Source organism: Zootoca vivipara, chromosome 9 (assembly GCF_965207765.1).
Source record: "Zootoca vivipara chromosome 9, rZooViv2.hap1.1, whole genome shotgun sequence".
NCBI lineage: Eukaryota > Metazoa > Chordata > Lepidosauria > Squamata > Lacertidae > Zootoca > Zootoca vivipara.
Genome location: NC_142592.1, coordinates 18,805,075 through 18,829,960, shown reverse-complemented (window position 1 = coordinate 18,829,960; position 24,886 = coordinate 18,805,075). Strand labels below are relative to the sequence as shown.

At 42.6% G+C, this 24,886-nt stretch overlaps 1 protein-coding gene across 1 annotated transcript; it reads right to left on the bottom strand.

The window, feature by feature from the left end:
* Nucleotides 1-21,061: 21,061 nt before the first annotated feature.
* LOC118091425 (A-kinase anchor protein 4-like) lies at nt 21,062-23,495 on the bottom strand. Its single transcript, XM_035128418.3, has one exon. It carries the CDS (start codon nt 22,283-22,285, stop codon nt 21,248-21,250), a length of 1,038 nt encoding a protein of 345 aa, XP_034984309.2. The 5' UTR covers nt 22,286-23,495; the 3' UTR covers nt 21,062-21,247.
* Between the last annotated feature and the right edge of the window lie 1,391 nt (nt 23,496-24,886).

The following is a 24,886-nucleotide window of genomic DNA, read 5'->3' as shown; positions in this document are numbered from 1 at the left end:
TTTTTTTTCAAAATCTAATCATTATTATGCCTATTGACGCCTGCCTTTAAATAGAAAATATTTTTTCATCTCCTAGGACTCCTCTTTCTGTTTCAATGGTTTCATAAGAGCTGTTTTCTACTTCATGATTTTTACTGACGTGAACGATCCCATTGGTAATGCCTAGAAGCAACATACTTTGGCCACCTCATGAGAAGAGAAGAATCCTTGGAAAATACCCTGATGTTGGGAAAGATTGAGGGCACTAGGAGAAGGGGACGACAGAGGACGAGATGGTTGGACAGTGTTATTGAAGCTACGAACATGAGTTTGACCAAACTGCGGGAGGCAGTGGAAGACAGGAGTGCCTGGCGTGCTATGGGCCATGGGGTCACGAAGAGTCGGACACGACTAAATGACTAAACAACAACAACAGAAGCAACATAAAATGTGGAAAATATATATCAAGTTATGGGTCAGTCCTGAAATCTGGGCTCATCTGGATATACTCTGGTAAAATGCATAAGTGACCAAAAAACAGGACAAATATTTGAGAAGATGCCTCCTTGGAAAGACTGGACTTGATATTTTTAAAGTCCCCAGTGGGCACATTATTTTCCAAAAGCAACCCAGAAATAGATTCCTATTTCCATTTATTGAATCAAGCCAAATAGAGTGGACCTTTAAGAAAGAAAGAAAGAAAGAAAGAAAGAAAGAAAGAAAGAAAGAAAGAAAGAAAGAAAGAAAGAAAGAAAGAAAGAAAGAAAGAAAGAAAGAAAGAACCTGATGTGTCCACATTTCAGGATAAGTCTTGGAAACATCCTTATTCACATTCAGAAAGAAAATCCTGCCTGGATTAGACCAATGTCATAATGTTTAAATGAGTGAGATTGTCCCCTGTGCACCACTGAATTTGCAAACACTTCCCCAAGGAACTCCATGCTTCCCCCTAACAATACCCTTCCAAAATAATGCATGGCCGGTGACTCATCCACCCCTTGATTTTAGTCTTCCTTGGGCTCCTTGGTTCTGGAGAGCTGTACAGGAAGATGAGTTTAGCTAACAGCTTCTCTTCCACATCCAGCTCCACCTGCCTCTCTTGCCAAGAGTGTCATAACCTTGTCATTATAGATCAGGCATCCCCAAACTTCGGCCCTCCAGATGTTTTGGACTACAATTTCCATCTTCCCTGACCACTGGTCCTGTTAGCTAGGGATCATGGGAGTTGTAGGCCAAAACATCTGGAGGGCCGCAGTTTGGGGGTGCCTGTTATAGATGAACAGCTCCATATTCTTGCTGCATCTATTACCCAAACAGCCAGGCATTTAATAACCTACCATTTGGGAACAAGGCATAAGGACTCCTTGGCAGGCAGCTTCTGCCCTGAGTGCTCACTGGAAGGACAGATCCTGAAGCTGAGGTTCCAATACTTTGGCCACCTCATGAGAAGAGAAGACTCCCTGGAAAAGACCCTGATGTTGGGAAAGATTGAGGGCACAAGGAGAAGGGGACGACAGAGGACGAGATGGTTGGACAGTGTTCTCGAAGCTACCAACATGAGTGACCAAACTGCGGGAGGCAGTGCAAGACAGGAGTGCCTGGCGTGCTCTGGTCCATGGGGTCATGAAGAGTCGGACACGACTAAACGACTAAACAACAACAACAATGTTTAGGTTATATTGCACCTATGCCCTTCTGCTTATAAACCTCTATCATGTAAATATACATCATAGGAAACAGTTACCAGGTTGTCCCCTGGAGATGTACACTGCACCTTTCAAACTGTCACCTCACTTAAATTCATTCCTGGGTCCTTTTGTCTGATTCACTCCCTCCATCCCCGGCAGCTGTGCACCACATCCACAATCTTGCTCACTGCCATTGTTTCAAATCTGCAGCATGAATCTCAGGGGTGCAACCTGGTAGCCCAAATGCCCTGACTCAGAAGCAAGGTCTTCTCACTTTATGATACAAATTATAATGGAGATTTAAATAAGACTCCACAGGGAACAAATTCCATGGAATTTTCTGCATAGGGATTGATATTCCTGTGTTCAGTTGCATCTGCACACTAAACCCCACTTGTATCAGTCCAATGCATGCCAATTTTTGCAAGCTATGTGGCTGTCTATGTTTCCTTATTTATTTATTTATTTATTTATTTTAATTTAGCTCAAAAGAATTACATACTGTTTGATTGTTAAAACCAATAACCTCAAAGTGATTTACAAAAAGATAAAATCATATATTTGAACATAACCATGTTATGTTCAAATATATATTTATATATTTGAACATAACCATGTTCAAATATATAAAAGGATGTCATATAGAGGAGGGAGAAAGGTTGTTTTCTGCTGCTCCAGAGAAGCGGACACGGAGCAACGGATTCAAACTACAAGAAAGAAAATTCCACCTAAACATTAGGAAGAACTTCCTGACAGTAAGAGCTGTTCGGCAGTGGAATTTGCTGCCAAGGAGTGTGGTGGAGTCTCCTTCTTTGGAGGTCTTTAAGCAGAGGCTTGACAGCCATCTGTCAGGAATGCTTTGATGGTGTTTCCTGCTTGGCAGGGGGTTGGACTGGATGGCCCTTGTGGTCTCTTCCAACTCTATGATTCTATGATTCTATGATTCATAACATCGGGGGTTTGGGTGGGGGTGGATTACAATACCTTAAACCATACAAGAAGTTCGAATACTAAACAAATTAAAATTCACATGCTTCACATGGATATAGTCGGATATAATGCCAAGCCAGGCTTAGAAAAAGAAAAAGAAAAAGCATTAAATCCAGGTTTGTCATGAAATGGGATGCAGATACATCCTTTTGCCTAGCCCTCCTTTCTATGTGCTGGTCAACAGGATGCTGCATTGTTGTCTAACAATATGGAGCCAAAACCTCTGCCAAATTTCCGGCTTTGAACCCAGTAGAACAGGCTCCTCTGAAGAACATGCATCCCATTTATTGGTATTAATGTGCGCAGGTGGCCTTTTTCAAAACAACATATTTTTATGATATAAACATTCATCCATTAAATGCTGGTACTGAGACTATAGCTGATTATTTTGCACTGGTTTCCTTTGGGAAGTCCAAATCATTCTCCTGCTGTTGAGAACCCGGAGAACATTTTTATTGCAAGTGACACAACTGCTAAAAATATATTTGAGATAAAAGTTAAATACAGGCCGGCCTCTGGATTCCAGAGGACATCTCACTCGTCCCCAAAACAAACTTAGAACATAGGCTCCCTGGTGAAGCTTATCGAAATAAATATTCCAAAATGTCAGAGGCGGGCTGCATGCATCACTTTTCAACTTCTGAGCTTTCGTTTCTGCATGATCCCATTAAAGTTATCACCCACCCACCCCAAGTGTTTCCAGTCAATAGCAGCAAGCTGGCTTAAGGAGAACTCCCAGACATGCTGCTTTGAGGGTGATCTGGACTCTGAAACGTAGGGTCCAGTAGGAAGTACTGCTTCTTTGAGGCACTTCCTGTTATGCTTCTTGTTCTCACTTCGCCGCTGCTTGGATCACCATCTGGAAGATTTCAGTTTATGTTAAGCAAGAGAGGAGGGCACTGCCAATGAACAGGAAAAACAAGAGGGTGTGGAAGTCTGTGGGAGCTAAGAAACAGATTGGTGAAGAAAGCAAGGGGGAAAGGGCTACATAACCTCAATATTATTTCAGGGGGGGGGAAACCTTCTGCTTCAAGAGCAGCTATGAAACCTCTCTTATAAATATAAGTCAATAAATATACGGTAGTTACATCTTATAATGAATCCATTGCATTGCACTAATATTCCAAAATTAAACATCCCACATATTTAACAGTTTGTGTCAAGTTCCAGCTTTCTGGAAACAACTTTCAGGTTCCCCCACCAGCCCTACAAGAGTGAAATAGTATAGATATATCACGGAAAGTTAGCTACAGATAGTTGCATTGACTGTGTACCTGTCTGATGTTTTCAGTGAAACACTCGCTGACCATTTAATTACTTCTATTTTGAAAGCAAAGCACTATTGATTCCATTTTTGCTTAACAAGGCAGAGAGTAACAGTATGCCATGATTATCCACACTTACTGTACCTTTCCTCTGCTCTGTCCAGGCGCAGAAATAACTAGTTCACGTGTGCTATAATAGTCCTTCAACTGTAAATGTGATGGCAGTTGAAAATATGTTAAATTTGTATGTCCAATGGTTTCTGTGTCCTCTCATTAAAATATGTTTATCTCCAGCATCAGAGCAAAGATCGGTTTATTCAATTTGTAGGAAGGGTTTGTAAAAATAGCCTGATTTTAGATATGAATTGAACACTTTTAAACCAGCCCTATTTGCTTTTCAAGGTCAAGCTAACTTTGCAATGGGCATCTCAAGCCAAGTTATTTGTCTGCAATGCCTGTTACCTGAACAGTTCTGGACAAAATATAATTTAGCTTGACGTCTTAAGATTACTTGAGTAACTACAGCATTGCTTAAATAGGAAGAAATTTTAAAATGGTGTTTGTTTCAGCTAAGAAATGATAATAGCAGAAGATGCATTTTTATCAGAGAGTAATCAGTGCATGTATGGATGGAAGAATTCCAAGACCAGTTTACAGCCTATAGCTGTGAGATTGAAGTTACAGTATTTTAAATCACGCTGCAGCTTTAGTGTATGGTGAACTGCTAACATAGTACATTACCACATAGATGTGGCCATTCCAAAATGCAGCGCTCATATTATTGCGAAAAAGGTAGCTCCACCCCCTGACTTCCCCTCACTTTACCCAAACGATCCCCCCTTCTGTAGCCTTCTAAAAGAAAGTAGCTGGGCAGAGGAGGTCACAATATGTAAGGAGGCTGCATAGGTAGCAAATTACTCCTTACACTGTAACTGGGGCATATGGGGCAGATCCGCACCGTTCAATTAAAGCACCTCCTACAAGAATCCTAGCAGTTCGGATGCACGTCAAAGTGCAAGTAGATAAATAGGTACCACTACAGTGGGAAGGTAAACGGCGTTTCCGTGTGCTGCTTTGGTTCGCCAGAAGCGGCTTTGTCATGACCTGGAAGCTTCTACGCTGGCTCCCTTGGCCAATAACGCGAGATGAGCACCGCAACCCCAGAGTCGGTCATGACTGGACCTAATGGTCAGTGGTCCCTTTCCCTTTACAAGAATCCTGGGAACAGCAGTTTGCCCCTAATAGAGCTACAGTTCTTAGCACCCGTAACAAATTACAGTTCCCAGGATTCCTTGGGGAAACCATCTGATTTAAATGTGCTTTACATGTATGTTGTGGAGTTGACCTTGAAGTAGTCCCCACATGGCAGCCATAGAGTGTAAACTGGCTTCTCTCTTTGACTTATTGGACAAATAGAAAAAGCTGTTATGACTGCGCTGAGGTAGGAAGGTGCTGCCGGTTTTGTGCCCCGCTGGCTGCCAGGGCATGTGTGCAGCCAATGCCCTCCTAGACAGTGAGGCACACCCCACAGCGGAGGCCACTCATTGGCCAGTTTGAATTGCAGCAGCTGCCGGAACTGGAGCCAGCTGCCCAGGAGGCCAAGGGGAATTCCCTCAATGGCCACCCAACCATGTGTGCTCCGTTTTCTTTTACTGCCCTGGGATGGTGACTGAGCGCAAGGAACCACAACAGCTGCCCACCCGGAGAAAGGGGTAAGCGTCCATTCTAGTTACTCTGGGCTATTCCTGAGCTAGTTCTCTGAGCTACTCTAAGAAACAGAAGTATAATTTACATAATTTATTGCATAGTTTGTACAGTGAATAGACTTTGGCTTTTCTTGGAGCATGATTTGGATATCCTTCGCACATTTTGGTTTCTGAATGCTGCTCCTAGTTATTCAAAGTGGGTGAAGCTAGCAATGGGTGGCTGTGAATCCAGCAGAAACTCCTGGGTTTTCTTCTGCACACACATCTCTAGGATCTGTCACAATCCATTTCAGATAACCAGGCACAAGGGAGTTTGGGGAAATACAGGGAATTCACAGCTTATACTCATTTAACTTGCATGCATTCAGGTTTACGCTCTTGGCAAAAAATGGAGGCAGAACAGGGACAGGTGTTTGGGGGGAAAGACACTGGCAATCCCACCTGCTATTGAACCTAATGTGTTATGACTATATACGATTTTGGCTTTACGTGCTATCTCCAGAATGTAACCCTCACGTAAGTTGAGAGTCCACCTGTATTTCCTGCTTCCTCATATTGATCTGGTTCCGAAATGGTTTGAAGTTCAGGAAAATGCAATTGACTCAGAGCTTAGAAGGTTCATTTTTTAAAAAGAAACAGGTATAGTTCTAGTTCATCATGTCCAAAAAGGAACTGATTCCTTTTTGATGTTCATCCCTTTGTAAAATGAACTGCTGTAGTTCACAATCAGCTCACAATTCAGTTCACAGTTCATCCACATGATCCTCAGCATTTCTCCCCTCAGCATTCATAAAGTTTCAAGCTACTGCACTGAACTATAAAATATACATGTGCAGACTCAGAAAACAAAAATAAAACACACACAGTGGAGTGTTAATTGTTTACATTGTGTTTCCCAACAATTTAAGCTTAACAGCCCAAGGAGTAAAGAGTAAAAAAAAATGGATGTAAGAGTGAATTTGAAGATGAACCAAAAGTTGTTCAAAGTTCTACCCAAAAATGAACTTCATTTGTGTTCCATTCACTGGCAATTATGGGAACTACTGGTATAGTTCAGAGATGTTTGAACTAATTCAGTTAACTCAATTAAATCTAACAGATTCATTCCAACCACTGCATTGACTCAAATGTTCCCAGCTCCTTCCCACTTCTCTTATGAATTTCTCTTGATGAGTTGCATCTAGAAGAGCATTAGTAATCATTATCATTTCATGGACTTGAATTTTATGAATTCTTTCGAAGCCTGAGAGTTGAGACTGGGTATCCTATTTTTAACCGTAATGAGCTTTACAGAGGTTCAAGATAGCATCTGCCTGTTGGAAAACTGGGCTTTGCTTCAAGTTCAAAGCCAGGCAAGTTTTAACTATGCATGCTGAAGTACTTATTCCCTATTTGGCTCAAACTCTTTTCCACAGCATTGTTCATCCCAACAATCCTTGGACTATATAGAATAGATGCAAAGGATGGTATGAGATGAAGCATTTAACATCCATCCAGTCTTGTTCTCATGCATATATATCTAATTTTATTTATATGCTGCCTTTCCGCAGTCCAAGCCATGCTCAAGGCAGCTTATGACGTGAAGAAGAAGAAAGCATTGCTGCAAGATAACAAAAGTAGTCGTGAATAATAAATAAGACATTAAAAAGTATACGACCAAACTCAACCATTTCCACTTCAATCACAAGATTAAGATCTTGTGGGCTGGCATGTTGTTTGGGAGGGGTTGTTGCTGTGGTTTTTTTGTATCTTTATTTAAAAAGATTTTTTTAAAAAAACCACAGCAACAACCCCTCCCAAACAACATGCCAGCCCAAGTCTGTTCAGCAGCCTCAGCTTTTATAGCTGGAGTCAGTCGGGTCCCCACCCTCAGTCCTTCATTCTCACCCACTCTTGGGGTTCAGGAGGCCATCCTGAGATGGAGTCAGTGCACTGCTGGGGAGGAAGGATTCCAGCTTCAGGAGGTACTCCACCCAATTAGGGATGATTCCACCCCCAGCAGACCCTTGTGTCTCATCCCACATATTCAGAAGGGCCTCATTACCACCCAGAGAGGCTTGGGGTAATGCAGAGGGCTGGGGTGGCGGCAAGGAAGGAATGAGAAATTTCCTATCATGTACATCCTTCCATTCACTTTTCTGAGGTTTGAAGTCATAAAGTTTAAAGGTGGAATACTACAACTAATTTTTATTATTGAAACTTTATATAGCTGGAAAGGAAAAGGAGGCAGTTGAAAACTTTCCTTCCATCAACTTCCTTAAGTAAGTCTATGATTTTTCTAAGTTGAACAAATTAAGCTGTTTATGATGAAACTTGCGTAAAGAAAGAAAAAAGGAATGTTTTCAACCCATAGATGAACAATGCTAATGTGATTATTACACAAAAGAGTTCACTGTTCTGTGAATGTTTATGCTAAACACCCAATGATGCTGACTTTTTGCTTCAGAACATTTCTCTGCGTTGCAGGAAAAGCAAGATTTGTTGATTCCACTTCCCTTGGTTGGAAAGCTGAGCAGCAGGGCTGAAAGCAAACATGTCCATGGATTTATTTTTTATTTTTTTTAAAGCTTTTTAAATGGGGATATTTTCTTGCTAAGCTTTCAATTTAGAGTGAGTCATACTAGCTGTTACAGGAGGGGTTCCTCTCTGGATTCCATACAAGGCACACATTATCTATTTACATTTGGATCAGTTGCAGGAAGAGATTATCAAATTCATTTCATTAACTTTAAACCACTCTGGTCCTCCCAAACTCTAAATTAGTGCCGATTTACAAGTAACATTCCGGGCTCTGTACAGAAGAATAACAAGGCTATTATTCCTGGAGGGAAAATGATCTGTTGATTTAGCACACGATATTCTTATTAAAGGAAATCCCAGAAATAAAACTGGGCTTGTGCTTACATGAAATGGGTCAAATACTTTCAAAGTTCTGGGTGTGTTCCTTTTTTGTGCTATAGCAATACACAGAAACAAATATGGAGTCAACAAAAAATGCCTGTAACAGGGCTCGGCTTCCCATCTAGAAAAGTTATATGTAAAACTATGAACTATTAACCTAGGATAATCACAGTGTGCTAATCTGCAATGGACCAGAGAGTACTGAGTAAACAGAATACTAACTGCTTTTGCAGAGGTTACTGTGCAAAGTTTTGCGAACATAGGAAGCCAACAGCAGAAGTGAATTTCACAGTATTTCACAAGAGGTGCCAATAAAGAGAGGAGGTATCTTTAATGGGTGTAAGAGACATCAGGGCTTAAAGAGTCTTTTCTGAATGAACTTTCAGCTCCAAGTTTCAAAGGGGTGTGTTTACTCCTTCTGGAACTTCCTAGGGGGCCCTTCAGACTGGTGTTTTATTGCAGGTGTATTAAGCAACAGGCTCTTGACACAATAACAGCTGGAAATTTGTGTAGGGATTATTCTATTTTGTTGTTTGTCAGTGTTGCTTTCCCGAAGCTACCAGATTATTGCTGTTGGGGGGGGGGGCCTACAGTGTAACAAAATCAAGACAAAACAACAACAATCCCGGAACATTTGTGATGTAAAATTGTTGTGTGATTTCAGGCAAATGTTATAGACCATACAAACACTGACTGGAAATGAAACAGTATGACCACCCTGAAACTTTTCCAGGCACGAACAGTAATGAAAGCGAGCATGGCCGTACCCAGGATCAAAACTAGGGGGGCACGCCAGCCATGCCCCCCACCCCCAGCCACCTGATTGGCTGGCTGGCGATGACGTGGCCGGGATCCCCCAGGAGGCGTGGTCAACATCCACGCCCCCCAGTGGGGAGGGGCCGTTTCCAGCCATTGCCGAGGCAGCACACGGAGCCACCCGCGCTTGCACTGCTGCCTCACCCGCTCTTTTACCAGCAGCGGTGACTAAAACAAGGCAGCAGCAGCGAAGCTGCCTCCGTCGAGGGAAACCTGGACCTGGGCTAACTTCAGCCCACACTCCTTTAAGTCACAGCGAGCACAGCACAGAAAGTGCTGCCCCACAATGCTCCGTGGCACCTCATTTGCATACATGCAAATGAAGTGCCATGGAGCATTGTGGGGCAGCACTTTCCCTCGACGGAGGCAGCTTCGCTGCCGCTGCCGCCGTTTCGCTTCAGCCGAGCAGGCCAAGGCCGAGCACAGCTGGCAGCGTCCCTGCCTGTCGTGCCGTGCTCTCCAGCTGCCCGCTGTGCCTGGCCCTGCCTGGCAGGGTGCCGGACCATGGCGGCTGGTATAGTTAAGATGGCCCTGCCCGCTGCGGCAAGATCATGTACCTGACTAAGAAGGTGAACTGCCTTGACAACAGCACGCGCCGCGAGCTGTTTTATACCATTTCCCCCTTTTTTTGCTTGGGGGGCAGCTGCCCCCCCCTGCCCCGCACTGGGTACGCCCATGAAAGCGAGATCACATCTGACTGCCCTGATAGTTAAAGGTAAAGGTACCCCTGGGAGAAGCCAACATAAATTAAGCTTTTGTTTGTAATATTTAATGCTGGTTTTGATGTAAGGAAGGAGAACCAGATAAGCCTTTGTACTTCAGATATAAACATGTTCCATTTCTTCATTTTCAACTAATGGCACAGACAGCATGAGTCATTTCTCTCTTTCCTTTTGATTTGATCCTTTCCATGCTGAGAGGGTAAGAAGATCACCTACTAATGTTCACTAGGTACTCCTCTGTTAATACATAGGATCTCTCTCCACCAACAACCCACCCCATCAGTCATAATAACTGGCCTTTTGCTAACAAACTAAATAAAAGACACTACTGTGCCAGCAAGGAGGGATTATGAGAAAGCCAAGCAAATTTTGTACCCAGAAAGGGAGCGGAGGGAGGGAATCTTCCAAAACAAATGTGTTTGAAAGGACTCCAAGTCACACATTCCGGGGGCATAAGGAAGCTTCCTTTAATTATGATGGATTTATGCATTTCAGGAGATCAACATATGATGTCACATGCTCAGTTCTTTTTTGATTCTGTGGCTCTACTTTTAGGTTTCAATATGTATCTTCCATGTGGTAAGTCCATAATATATAGGATCTACAACCAAGACACTGAGCTAGTTGTTCTGCAAGAATTTTACATGTCCCCAGCTGCAAGTGTGTTATGTTTGCCTGGGGCTCAGAGGATGTTCCAATCACTATGAACCACTCCAGCCTCCTTGGCTTGCTATATAAGCACCTTATCTGCAGAATTAAATAGCCCTACTTCTTGCATTCATAATTCAAAATTCAATTATCAATTCATAATTGAATTATGGTGCTGGAGGAGACTCTTGAGAGTCCCATGGACTGCAAGAAGATCAAATCTATCCATTCTGAAGGAAATCAGCCCCGAGTGCTCCCTGGAAGGACAGATCCTGAAGCTGAGGCTCCAATACTTTGGGCACCTCATGAGAAGAGAAGACCCCTTGAAAAGACCCTGATGTTGGGAAAGATGGAGGGCACAAGGAGAAGGGGACGACAGAGGACGAGATGGTTGGACAGTGTTCAAAGCTACTAAAATGAGTTTGAACAAATTGCAGGAGGCAGTGGAAAACAGAAGTGCCTGGCGTGCTCTGGTCCATGGGATCACAAAGAGTCAGACACGACTAAACAACTAAACAACATCAAAAGGATCACGTATCCTGGCTTGGCCTGTATAATTTGAGGACCAGGGAGCCAAATGCAACTCGCTTGCGTGATGTGTTGTGCACTGTTTGGGACTGACAACTTCTGTTTGTTTGTTTGTAGTACTAGCCACGCAGCAAGAACTGGAGGTTTACTTAGCCACCATATGTTGTTGAAGTTCTGTATTGCGGTGGTGTCATCACAAGTTATACTGACCTGGTCTAGGCAATACAAGACAACGAAAATTGAGTGCAGGGGTGGGGGAGCCCAGAAGCCAAAGAAATTTTCCTTCAGGTGCTGCAGTCCAAAGGTTTTATAGCTTGAATTGGGGCCCAGAAATCTGCTGAAAACCAATGCAAGCTTGTTCATCAAGGACCATCATAATGCGTTCAGAATGGCTGATTCCTGTTAGGAATCTCACTGGGGAATTCTGGGCCACCTGAAATTTCTGGTCCATCTTCAGGCACAGTCCTGTGAATTGCCTGGCGTGCTCTGGTCCATGGGGTCACGAAGAGTCGGACACGACTAAATGACTAAACAAACAACAACAACAACAACAACACTTCTTGCATGGCTTTTGTTACCACCTGTAAACTGCCTACTTCAGCTACCAGGTTATACTTTCTTTTTGTTCTTTTATTTGGGGTGGGGGAGGAGGAAGACTGATTGCCAAAAAGACTAGATTTGACAAATCCAATATTTACAAAGGAGGCTGCAGCTTATGAAAGATGTACATGATGCAGAGCGTGTTTCCAATTCTTTGGGTGACAAATCAGACCCACCACTGATCAAATACATGACGGAGCAGGCAGGGTCTCCTGGTGCTAGCCCCAAAGGCTCAGAGATTCTGAAAGAAACCTCAAGAGGAATCTCTTTAGGAGCCTTCAGGATGGGATCCAATACAATTGCCAGCAGAAGAGCCTCTGGTGGAGTCAGAGGGAGAGATTCCTCAAGAGTGCATGCATCCAAAGGTCCATGCCTGGGTCATGCCTGAAGATCTAAAATTGGTGTAACTCTGGGGTAAAGAACTTCTTATGAATAAGGGGCTCTCCATGCAACCTCAAATACCCAGCAGCTTCCATCAATTCAACTTGCATCTTCAAAATATTTTTTTTTTGGGGGGGGGGGAGTTTCGGTTTCATCAGAAGCTTTCGTGGTGGTGTAAAAAAGTATGAAAAAATTCACTTTGAAAGATGTTGCAATGGAGAAGACAAATAAATATCATGTAGGCCGGGTGGTGTTAATTATCTGAATGGCCCACATTGTAAGCCAGCTTTTGTTCACTTTATGTCTTTTCCACAATGTAACATTCAAAAAGCTTTCTTTATGTCTGTCCATCCAACATAAAAGTACAGAATACCGGTAAATATAATCTGTTTGTGGTTTGGACAGGAAAGGTACATACAAGTTTTATGAGGATAGAACCTTTAGCTTCTAGTTCTCATCCCTGCCCTACTGATTTACTCAAGCTTTTATATTAAGGCTACATTTAGCTTGAAGTATGAATGTTTCTTCAGGTTTATGTCAGACAATGTACGGCAACATATAGTAACTTGCAGAGTGAAATGCTCAGCACTGCAAATATGCCCTGTTCTTCCATCAGCTGAACAGTCTAGCCAGTGTCATACAGTTGCTTTACTGCCAACTACATGTTACATTAAGCACTTTAAGAAACGAAAGTATGCTTAACCCTGGGCACTTTTATTGCAACGGAAAAGCAGGGTCTATATAGGTTTTTGGACTGTATGGGTGTTTGGTCTGATCCAACAGGACTTATGTTCTTTTATACACAGCTGCTCTCTGCCTCCAGGGGTTCTGTTTATCGTGCAAGTAGCAAGTAATTATCTCTCCATCCATTACCTAATCAGCTCACAGGTTGTAAGTTAACTCTCAGGCTAGCTTATTGCAAAACTATAGTTAGCTCCAAGTAAGTTGGTATGAGATCTTAGGCGACTGCTTTTCATCACTAAAGCATTGGGACCTCCTCGAAAAGGAGTGCATTGGGGATGCTGTGCTTATTCATCTAAATTAAGGGGTGGCCTATATCCTTAGGTGCCCCTATTGTCTCTCCAGAAACTAGGCTTAAGGCTGAAATGATCTGTATGATGGTATGAAGCATGTGTGCGTGGATAATGTGAGGTCATTGCCCTCAGTGCTCTCTCAAAATTCAAACTGTGGCCCTTGGTCCAAAAAGGTTGGTGACCCCTGTAATAGCTGAGTGCAAATATACAAGTCCTTACAGAACACACATTAGAGTATGCCAACAATTCTAGAACTCAATTGCAGTACGGTAAAACAATTCACTGTACTCTGAACCTATGCATGATGTTTTATTTGTTCCATCATGACAAATTAAAAAGAAATTTAAAAAAAGAAGGGAATTGCAATCTTCCTTGCTCGAGCATTTCAATTCATACATTCAATTATAAATGAAGTTACTCTGGGGGAAAAGGGGGGTTATAACCATATAAAAGCACCTAAACAATTTCCACTGGTTTCCTCTCCTGCACTAGAAACTGAAGATTGGCAGGTCTCATACCAAGCAAGCTATTAGCTATCTAGTGCACTAATGCTAACACTGACTCATGCTTGTAGCTGTTTTCCCCACACGTAATAAAACATGCCTGTATGTGTTCAGGCAGGAAGGTATTTCCAAGAGAATGTATTGAATGCCAAGGATTTGACCATCTACCACTTAAGCCATTAGGAGTTTTGCCTCTGATTTATTGAGGGCAAGCTGGACCCAGGCAGTGAAAGTGTGAGCAAACATCATTTAAAGCCAGGAAGCTCTTGATAAGATTTTTGTTGTTGTTCCTTGGCATAGCTTGCTGATTCAATTCTTTGCAAGTGTATGACAACCTATCCATCTGTGTTGAGGCAGATTGCAGCATTGGGTATATGTGATCAGTGCAACAGCAAAATGTTCTCTGCCACACATGCATTTCAAAACATGAAAGTACAAATATATAAATAAGACCACCCCATGCTCCTCCAGCCATTAAATGGCTACCCAATGTTCAAACTTGTGCTTCGACAGACCTTCACTAAATTGAATTTCAGATTTAAAAAGAAACCCATTGAATGCCTCTGTATTGGGACTTCCGATCTACCACCATTGCTGATCGGCGAGGTAATCTCGAGCTCCGAGATTCCCTGGCGCTGTGAGGGAGGGGGAGCAGTGAGAGCACAGCGGACCCCCGAAAGAGCCCCAGATCGAGCGTTCTGGGGACCTAGGGACTCAGCTGCACCTTTTTCTGTCTCCTCTGCTCCCCGGTAAGCCCTATTAAGGGAGCCAAGAGTGAGCGGAGTGGAGACATTGTGCGTTGAGTTGAACTGCTACCCTCGCAGTGTGAAGCTCTGTGCCGGCAGCTTGTGGAGCGGTGGATTTTTCCAGATTAAAGGATTTGAACAGATTGGACACCGTGAGTAAAGAAAAAGAACTTTAAAAAAAAATTATGGGAAAGAATTGGCCATGGGAGGAGATTCAAAAAAGGAAGTCAATCTCCCCCATTGAGAGAACAGAGACGCAGTTAATTTGCCCGAAGCCGGAAAGACTGACAGGAACTTTTTAACTTAAAACCTTCCCCCTAAGACACGGTAAAGGGGGGAAAGGTTGAATTCAGCAAAATCCCTGTAGAATTTTTTATTTCGGACTGGGGGAAGCCCCCCTGGAAGCTGGAGTCGGGTCCCTGGAGACTGAGATCAGCGAGCCACCATTATGACATCACAATAGGAAGGAATTTGTTTACCTCTTTGAGGTCTGGAACTGTCAATATTGAAAAGAGTGCAAAATATTCGGCTGGGAAAAACAAGTTTTGACATTGCTCTTTTCATAAATGGACATAAGAGCTTTAAGTTATGAAGAAGAATTAAAAATGTCAGTTTGCAACCAGTTCAGACATAACTTTTGTTTTTGAAGTCTGGAAATACGAACTGCGCCACTTCCTGCTTTGCAATCTGTGCTGTTCCCATGAAACCTGAGATAAACAAGATGTTAGTAGACATAATATCATCTGACTTCGTAGACTTTCAAGAGGAACTCCTGAGATCACTTTTGGATTTAAAAAGCGAAGTGCACCAGAATTCAATACAGATTGGAACAATAAACCAGAAATGTGTGGAAATTGAAAAAAAAGACTAATTTTAACAGAGAATACAGAGAAGAAAGATGAACAACCACCAGCACCCAATCTTGTTTTTGTACAATCTTGTTTGTCCTCAGTAACCAAAATTATTTAATCAACATATACACACAGAAAGGTTGTTTTCCTTCATTTGCAAGGAATCGTACAAAACAAAGTGGTACTAATAAAGAAAAGTTCCAGGGTGGCAAAAGAAAGCAAATTAAAAATGCTTTTGCAGTTCATCAAAACTATCCAGCAATATCAAGTTATAGGAAAACTTGTGCTATTAACAGTCATCCTTCTAGTTGGTTAATTGGTTCAGCAACTTCCATGCACATGACGTGTGATGCTAATTATTTCCCCCAAGAGTTAAATGCTAACTAATCAGAGGCAACTACAGGAGAGCTATGAGATTCAGGTGAGGGTCAGATGCCTTGTCAATCCCAGCAGGTATATAAGAGGATGACCCAGGCCTGCGGCCTGCCCATTTATTGTTATTATTTAACAATAATATATTATGTCCTTTAGAGGAGAAAAAGTTCAAAAAAATGTCTTCTGGGGCAATGTTCTATATTTGTGCTTGGAAAGGATTGCTCTTTCTACAGTTATTGCCTGAACAATACTAACAACAATAGATGAGGGAGCTATTTATTTCCTTGGAAGGATGTAAGGACTACCAAAGAGAAAATTTCCTGTTTTTGAATGCTTCTGAAAAGTGAAGAATGTTGATTACTATGACAGCCATAAGGAATATGCAGATGTTGCTGGAGATGTGTCCTTTGCACCATAATCCAATAAACAATTGGTGTTTTGAAGCCTATTGTTTACCATTAAGCAGGTCTTGCCTGAATGGGAATATCAAGGACGTTCTGTCCTGAACTTAACATATTAACTGAGTTTTTGCTTTTTAAAAATATGTTTAATAAGCAAATTTATTATATAGAAAACAGAAAACTACAGAATTATAGAGCTTGGCTGTAACATACAAGGAACAAGGCATATTCAACAACAGGAACATTCTTGTCCTAAATTATCAATAGGAAACTCATTCTCTGGTTGCCTATCCTTACGTAGCCCAAAGAGTACCATAATTTCAATCAATAAGAAGAAGGTAGCAGGCTGGAGTGAACCCTAATGTTTGCAGTTAAGAAAAAAGGGGGAATCCTAAGGGGGACCCCCCCCAAAAAAACCCAGCCCATTATAAACATAGAAATCTGTCTCATACCGAATCAGACTACTGGTATACAGGCAACAACCAATTTGTATGGGGCTTAGATTCCTGACCCCCTTCTGCATTGGTAGTGCGTGCAATTGCATAAGCTCACCTTGCCCCATTCCGCTCCATTCTGCCTCCCATTCTGCCCCCTTTTCCAGCCACTTCCGGGTCACCACGATGTGCATGTGTGTGGTCACGCATGAATCAGTCGTTGCCTTATCTAGTACAGCATTGTCTACACCGATTGGCTGTGGCTCTCCAGGGTTTCAGACTAGTAGCATTTTCATCCCTACCTGGAGATGCCAGAGACTGAACCTTCTGCATGCCAAGCAGATGCTCTACAACTGAGTTCAGCCCTTCCCCACTGATGACTGACCATTCTCAGCAGGCATGGAATCCTAAAAATTAATACTGAATTTTTCAAAATGACACCAGATGGGATTTGAGTAAAAACATTATTAATCTGAATAATGGTGAAAACTGTCATCCACCTTCATTTGCCATTTCTTGTTTTATGGAAAAAATAAAAAGTAGCCAAATGGTGACATAATACTTAATTGCCCAGTAGGAATATAAAAGAAGATATAACACTTTTGATTTAATGAGGCCCTATTTAAAATGTTATGTTCCTAGTACGTGTACCGGAATCACCACACTATGAGGGGGAAAACGCTTTCTGTTCTGCCACATCCGAAACATTAACCTACTAATGGAGAAAGGGTCAGAAGAATTTATTTACCACACTGTTGTTTCAAATACCTCATATGCTTATCAAAGGAAGTCTGTGGGCATGGTTCTAAGGGCATTATTCAGTATGTGACGTCCATTGTTAGCTTTTTCCGTGGCTTCCCAGAGTTAAGCCATGGAAACTATTACAGAAGCCAGGAACACAGGAAATATTCGTAAATTGGAGGCTCCCTCTGTGGAAGTGGAGAGTACATTTCTCTTGCCACTAAGTAGCTGAAGAATTTTCAGCCACAGGGATGATGGTGATTAGCAAGAGTAGATAATGCAGAAGCAAAATCTGGATACGCTAAACAAATAGAGGCAAAAGACTGGATTAAGTTGAACCAGGGCCATTAGGAACCTTTAACTGCTGGTGCTGACTTTGTCCAAAGAGCAGGAGAACCTCTCATCCTGCTCCCCACAAGAATTGGTGATCAAGAATCTACTATGATATCCAGGAGGATACTAGGAACTATTCACATTGAAGCCACAGCTCCTGTGTGGCTTCTCATTAGGTGCAGTAGTGGCCATAGTGGCAGGGCACAGAAAGGGAGATACTACCTATTCAGTTTTGGGAACTTGCTGTTTTCAACAGCAGCCTGCCTTTGATGTTGCACTGTGCTCGGAGGTTTGGCCTCCTCTTTCCCCTCAATATTGGGGTTGTTGAACCCCCTGCTAAGGAATATTGAGGGGGCTGACAACACCAATCCCCTGCAATGTGGGGATCTCAACCAACTAGATCATACATGACAGATGGCCATCCAGCCTCTGCTTAAAAGCCTCCAGGGAAGGAGAGTCCACCACCTCTTGTGAGAGTCTGTTCCACTGTTGAACAGCTCTTACTGTCGGAAAGTTCATCTTGATGTTTAGTGGGAATCTCCTTTCTTGCAACTTGAATCCATTGGTTTGGGTTCTAGCCTCTGAATCAGGAGAAAACAAGCATGTTCCATGTGAAAGCCCTTTAGATATTTGAAGATGGCTATCATATCTTATCTCAGTCTTTACCAGGCTAAACATACCCAATTCCCTCAACTGTTCCTCACAAATCTTGGTTTCCTGACCTTTGGTCATCTTCATCACCCTCCTCTGCATATATTCTGGCTTGTCAATATCCTTCTTAAATTGTACTGGCCAGAACTGGACACATACAGACACACACACACACACACACACACACACACACACACACACACACACACTATCCATGATTCAAACTTAAATTATCTGATATGTCTGGATATAAGGATACGAATGTGCTCTGAATAAATGATGGGATCATACTTCTGACATTAGTAGAGGATCTCAGGCTGTGACAGTATTCAATTACCTTCATAGTGCAACACCTGGTGGGTTTCCTGCCACGCAAATCTCATGGAACCTCTGCATGAAATTCAGTTGTAAGTGCACACTAGACTGAGACCTCATTGTTTTGAAACAGATCAAGAAATCATGCAAATTTATTAAAAGCTGAGAAATCCAGTGAGAAAACTCCTGTGTTTCTATATGCCTCTTCCCTCTAATTCCCTACATGCCCAGTTCCTTCTTCCACTCTACCTCAGAGTCCAATAAGATATGCCTCCAAATTCTTCACAACCCCTACTAAGAACATGAATTAAATCCTTGCATGCAGAGTTTGCTTGATCTGCATGCCAATGGAAGGTTCTGGGTGTTATTGATTCCAACATTCTAGAATGCTGAACTAAGAGCACTCAGAACTTTCCATTGACATGCACATCTAGCAAAACTCTGTATGCGGCTTATAAGTAGTGGTCCTCAACATCAGTGATGGGGCAGGCCCAGTCCATATACCGTAGTATACAGGTATGGTTAGCAGAGGGCTACCAGCATAAACCAGTCACCTCATTGGTCCTTATGGATTGCTAGAGGCCTCCGAATAAGCACTGCACTAGTCCTGTGGAAACAAGTCCACCTTGCTTCCTTGCTCATCACACAGCAGTATATGACATGGCAGTAAGTCATGGGTGCAGAGAGAGAGATACAACTGGAGTGCCTCAGGGTCCCAGAAGGCATGGGGCCCTTAACAGTCATCTGATGCAGATGAAGGAAGCATTGTGACCTATGCTCAGTTAGCGTATCATACTTAGATGGGGGTCTGGCTAATGGAGTACTGTGTCGAGCAGCTTGGGCTTTCTTCTTAAAATGAAAAAAAGACTCAAAACTGTGACACATAAAAAAGCACCTTGAACCAATTTACATGGAAGTTCTGGAAAATGACGTTACCCAAAGAATGCTCAGTTGCATCCTCATGTTGGTTGCATTAGATGAGTGAGCATACTTTATTAAACTGAAACTGGTCAAGAATGAGCTGGGCAGCTTTTTTTTCTGTCTGGGGCTGCTAAAGCCCAGGAAAATTCCAAGCCAGGATGGAACTAATGATGGGTGGAGCCAGAGTCAAATGTGATCAGAACTTCCCCTTTTTTCTCTCTTACATGGGCATGGCCCAGCCCCAAGACATGGGGTCTTATCCCTGATCTCACACTGCATCTTTGAGACAGAGTCAACACAAAGAGGAGCACTTCCCCCATTGTCCTCCATCCAGGAGCCAAGAAGAAATGGCAAGCGCAAGTTGGCTTTTGCTGCCTATGTGCCTGACAGCTGGTTGGAGCTCCAAGGCAAAGTGTGGCATAATAGTTAGCGTGTGTTGGACTATGACCTAGGAAGCCAGGGTTTGAATCCTCCTCGCCCAGCCATGAAGCTCACTCGGTGACCATCTCTTAGCTTAACTTACCTCACAGGGTTGCTGTGAGGATGAAATGGGGAGGGGGAGAACCATGTACACCACATTGAGCTTCTTGGAAGAAAATGGTGCTATATAAACATAATACATAATAATAAATAAGAGAAAGGCTGGGAGATGGGCAGCACATGCTCTTAGGCTCCTTCAAGCAGTGCCCCCCCTATGATCTCACCCCACCCAGCCAGTTATTACCAAGGGTAAGATCGGGTGAGCCAGGGCATGAGTGATAGTCAGCCACCAAATGAATATCCAACCAACAGCCCAGTGTTTTCCCATTGAAGTGATAAGGCATAACCTAAGTTCTGCTACAGGGCAAGAAAGCCTTAACCATCTTATTATGCTCTCAGCCAAAAGTGAGCTTGATAGGCGAATCTCTTTTGACAATTTCAATGGGGTCATGGAAAATGAAAGCAAGGAAGGAGCCATTCAAGTTGGCCAACGGTTTAAGTATCAGATGATTCTTTAAATGCTGTATTAAAGCAACATTTTGTTTGAAATGTGAGAGTGTTCAATTGTTAGTGAGCATACCGTTTATAAATAATATGGTTATTTGTAATTTTCTAAGGTTGTATAATATTCCTTTTTTGCATTTCAGTAAAGTGGGTTAGATAAAGTAAATAAAATTAATTAACAACCACAAGTGCCAGTTCACTAGATAGACAAACCATTTGCCTACATAGAGAATTGGCATTCATGGTTATTAATAGATTTATAATAATAAAATACTGCATACTAAACTGTGTTGTTATTGTGCCAGTGGTCCATGTTACCTACTGGCAGCTGGGGGGGGGCATGAGGACCACCCCAGGGTAATGTTTTGCCCCACACCCCAGGTTACCTGTTATATATATTTCATTACCCCTCTGCAGCCCTGCAATAGAGACCATGAACCCTCCTAACAAAAACATGCACAACTGCACAGACATTGACTACCAGGGTCTCTACATTTTTGTAAGCCTCAGTTAAACTGACATTGAACAAAATGGACTCTCCCAAATTCTCACTTTAATAAAATGTCTTTTATTGACGATCTTGCCCAGCTATCATGTAGAATGATCAGATGAATTTGGTGCATCATTGCTTGCAGTCGTGCTGTGGTGGTACATACATATCGGGTGCATTCACAAAGTGTGATTGTGGGTGCCTGTTGCTGGGACAAATTAATATGAGAGGGAAGAGGTGGCTCTTATAAGTTGGCAAGAAGCCAGCGGATCAGTCCACACTGAGGCCTTTTCCCCATCGCTTCCTCCATCTGCACTCTTTCGAGGTACCTCATTACTCTCTGAAGGATATCTCCCACGCTGTAGCCCTTCTTGGTTGCCTTCTGAGCCAGCCGTGGAAGATCAGCCAGCTCTCCTTCTCTGTCGTTTAAGAATGTCAGGTTGGGCACATTGAAGTGAGAAGCCACCATCCACTGGAGGACAGCCTGGAGCTCTTTGTTCAGTGAATCGCTTTCGCCATTCTGGTTAGTCACGATCACCCCATTCGGACCCATTTGCCTCATATTAGCTCTCACCAGGGAAGCTCTCCTCGGCACTCCCAAATTTTGGGATGAACCACTATATTGCTTATGTGATGTGTCGCCACTGGCTAAGTTGGAGCCATTGCCCCCAGTCTCTAAGAGACACAACTTGGTCATAGACTTCACCAATTGGTCAATATCCAGCATCTCCATAGGGTCCATGTTGCCATACATCTCCCATGGATTCGCATTTTGTTTTGCAACAGCCTTTATCCTCTGGGGCCTGCTTTCAGAAGGAGGAGCCTGTCGGTGGCCCCTGTTTGTGTTGCTGGAATTGTCTTCTGCATTGGAAACAGCTTCACGCATCACCTTCTGGATGGTTGACGAGAGGATACTTGTAAAATCTTCCTTTCTAGGTTCTTGGTGTTGAGGTTGGTGTTGAGGTTGGTGTTGAGGTTCCTGCCGCCCCCCTCGTCTCGAAGGGCTAAGGTTCGGGAACTTTGGGCCTAAGCTTCCCGTTCCCGTTCCCGTTCCCCTCTCAAAATTAGTATCAGGGCGATTGAAGCCAAATGAAGAAATACTTGGCTTAGGAGCTCCACCTTGCTTGCTTTTGTCCAATAGCTGCTTCTGTATCTTTGTTAATGCACTATCGATAATGTGTTTTGCACACTCATCCATTGAAATTAGCTTTTCTAGACATTTGCTTCCAGAGGGATGAGGCTCTGTCTGTCGGCTTCCCTTTTCCTTTCCATGGCTATACATTTTGCTGTTCTGATTGCTGGTGCTGTTCCGATGACCTTGACAGACTCAAGATGTTGTCTCCTCTCTCAGCTTTCTGTGCTTTTCTGCAGGCCCCTAGTGAATACTCATGTGTGGACAATGCCGTTTCCATGGTGGCAATGACATCATAAAGCACCAGTGTATTAACCAGCAGCTTGTGATTTGCCAGCTATGCCTTGGCAAGATATTGCTTTGCAATGTCCCTCAAGTTTACCTCAGTTCTCTGTGTGTAGAGAACCTCAGGCCTGGGGTCTCCAGGCCTTGTCTGTCTGCTGCTTGGGACACTCCCCAAACCACACCTACTTTCCCCAGGGCAATCTCCCCATGAGCCCTGCTTTGCACTTTACTCAAGTATTTTTGCCTGGCTGGAATGTGTCCTTAAACTCTGATAATGCTTTTTTGCTTTCCTGGATGGAAGATGGGAGGGTGGATGAGTTTGTGTAGAAACTAGTATATTGTACAAAGGTAATATTCACTTTAATAACTTAGCCCACTTTTGCCTCTGAACCCATTAACCACAGGCATCTGGCCCCTAGAGGTTGTTCAGAAGGGAATGAGGCCTTTGGTATGAAAAAAGGCTCCCTGGCCCCTGCTGTATAGCCATGTTCAAGAATGTGAAAATGGAGCATTTCACTGTTGGGGAAATTTGGAGCGGTGGATGATCTGCCGTAGCAGAACTACAAAAAACTACCAAAAAACAAAACAAAAAACAAAAAAAACTGGCGATGGGCATAAGTCTCCTACTGTGATTTATGAATCAGTGTCCTATCCCCAGGAAAGAGAATTGTGAAAAATGCAGCTGGTTATATGGAAGTTTGTGTAAGGTTGCTGCCTTTGGAATCATGTGCTAACGTAGTTGTCATGTCTGTTATTTTATTTAAGATACCAGTACTTTTATTTCACGTGAGTTGAATAAAATTCAGGCAATGGTAGTTTTTAATTGTATAAAATATGAATGTATAATTGTACCAATGGGTTTCATTGAAAATCAGTTGAAATGTTTTATTAGTACTCAAATAAATATATAACTTGTACACAGTATAAAGCAGCCCAACAACTAAAGATGCTCAGTTAATTAATTGTTTTAGTTATTGTTACGTATTTTATGCATTGTTTTGAAACAGCACTGGCATCATTCTGACTTGATGAAGGATGGCCTGTAAATTATAGAACTAAATCAGTTGGTCTGATCTAAATCAAGCAGAAGGGAGGCCCACACAGATGATATGGGGCAGCCAACTCATTTTATCACATTGTGGCTTTTTGCAGGCCAACATTCAGGGGTAAGCACTCCGTTCAAGAGGTGGGCCAAACAAACATTTGATGGACCAAAAATTCTAAGGATTTCTGTAGATTGTTCTTTCTCTGTGTGTAGATAAATAGGTGATAGATATATGTTTGTTTTCTGTTAACCTTACAGGTGTAAAATGTTAAATACTGAGACCCCAAGACAATAACAACTAAGTATAATGGGCCCACCCTTTAGAATAAGCAGATAGGCTGGAGCAGGTCTATACATCTTGCTCAGTCCCATGTCTCTCTGGATGGCTTCCTATGTTCTAATCAAACAGGATATAAGGACATGTATCTTCTCCCATCACACACACACACAAATGCCTTTTATGCAAATGTAAACACACAGAGGGCTCTTTCTCCATTGTGACAGATCCCAAGCAAGGGAATTCTAACTGCCATGCTGGGCTGCCTATTAATAATTTTATTTTGCAGCAGGAATAGGGGCAAATGTCTGTGACAGTTGATCTTCTACCATCTACAGCCTCTATAAATATATTTTGAGCTGTGGGAAACCTTTAAAAAGCACTAACAGCATTAGCACACTTTTCAGTCCAAAGAGCTCTTTGAGAACGCTGCCAATTTCACTGGGATCCAAAGCTATAGCATAGTGGTTAACTTTGCTATAGCAAAGCACTGAGTGTTATCAAGCAGCACTACTGCACACTGAACAAACTTGTTCGTAGCGAATACAGTATGCCTTTAGCAGCACAACATGTGGTTAAGGAAAGATTTGCATTTTATTTCTGTAGGGGCTGGTTAAAAAAGAGAGAGAGACAACAGCAATTTTCTCAAGGCTTGTTTGTGCAGTCCAGAGTATGGAAGGCATTTCTTTCCTATCAATGTGCTGTGTACTTTCCAAGACACACATATCTGTACCAAAGGTATTACAGATGCCCCAGCATGAAGCAACTCTGCTTCTTTCACTTAAGCAGAGACCAACACCAGATATCTGCCAGGGGACAGAGAAGAGCTTGATGTTTCAAAGGGTATAAAGAATCTCAAAAGCCAACTCACTAGCAAAGAATTCATCATCAAAACAACAGGAATTGAAATAAGATGATGGTGATGTTTCAAAAACAATTTTTACCCTGCTCTTTAAATGAAAGGGGCTCCCAGAAGGACTTACAGACAAATAAAAACAGTCGCTACTCTCAAGCCTACCATCTAAAAGACATGGCTCAAAGGGGGGAAATGGGTCTGCAGGGATTATGGAGGGAAAGCGAATTCTGGCACCAGTTCTTACGATTACAAAGAAGGGTCAGTATAATAGGTATTCTAAGAACCAGA

Coding starts and splice junctions, on each gene's coding strand:
- LOC118091425 (XM_035128418.3), bottom strand. CDS start 22,285: ATGTATAGCCATGGAAAGGAAAAGGGAAGCCGACAGACAGAGCCTCAT.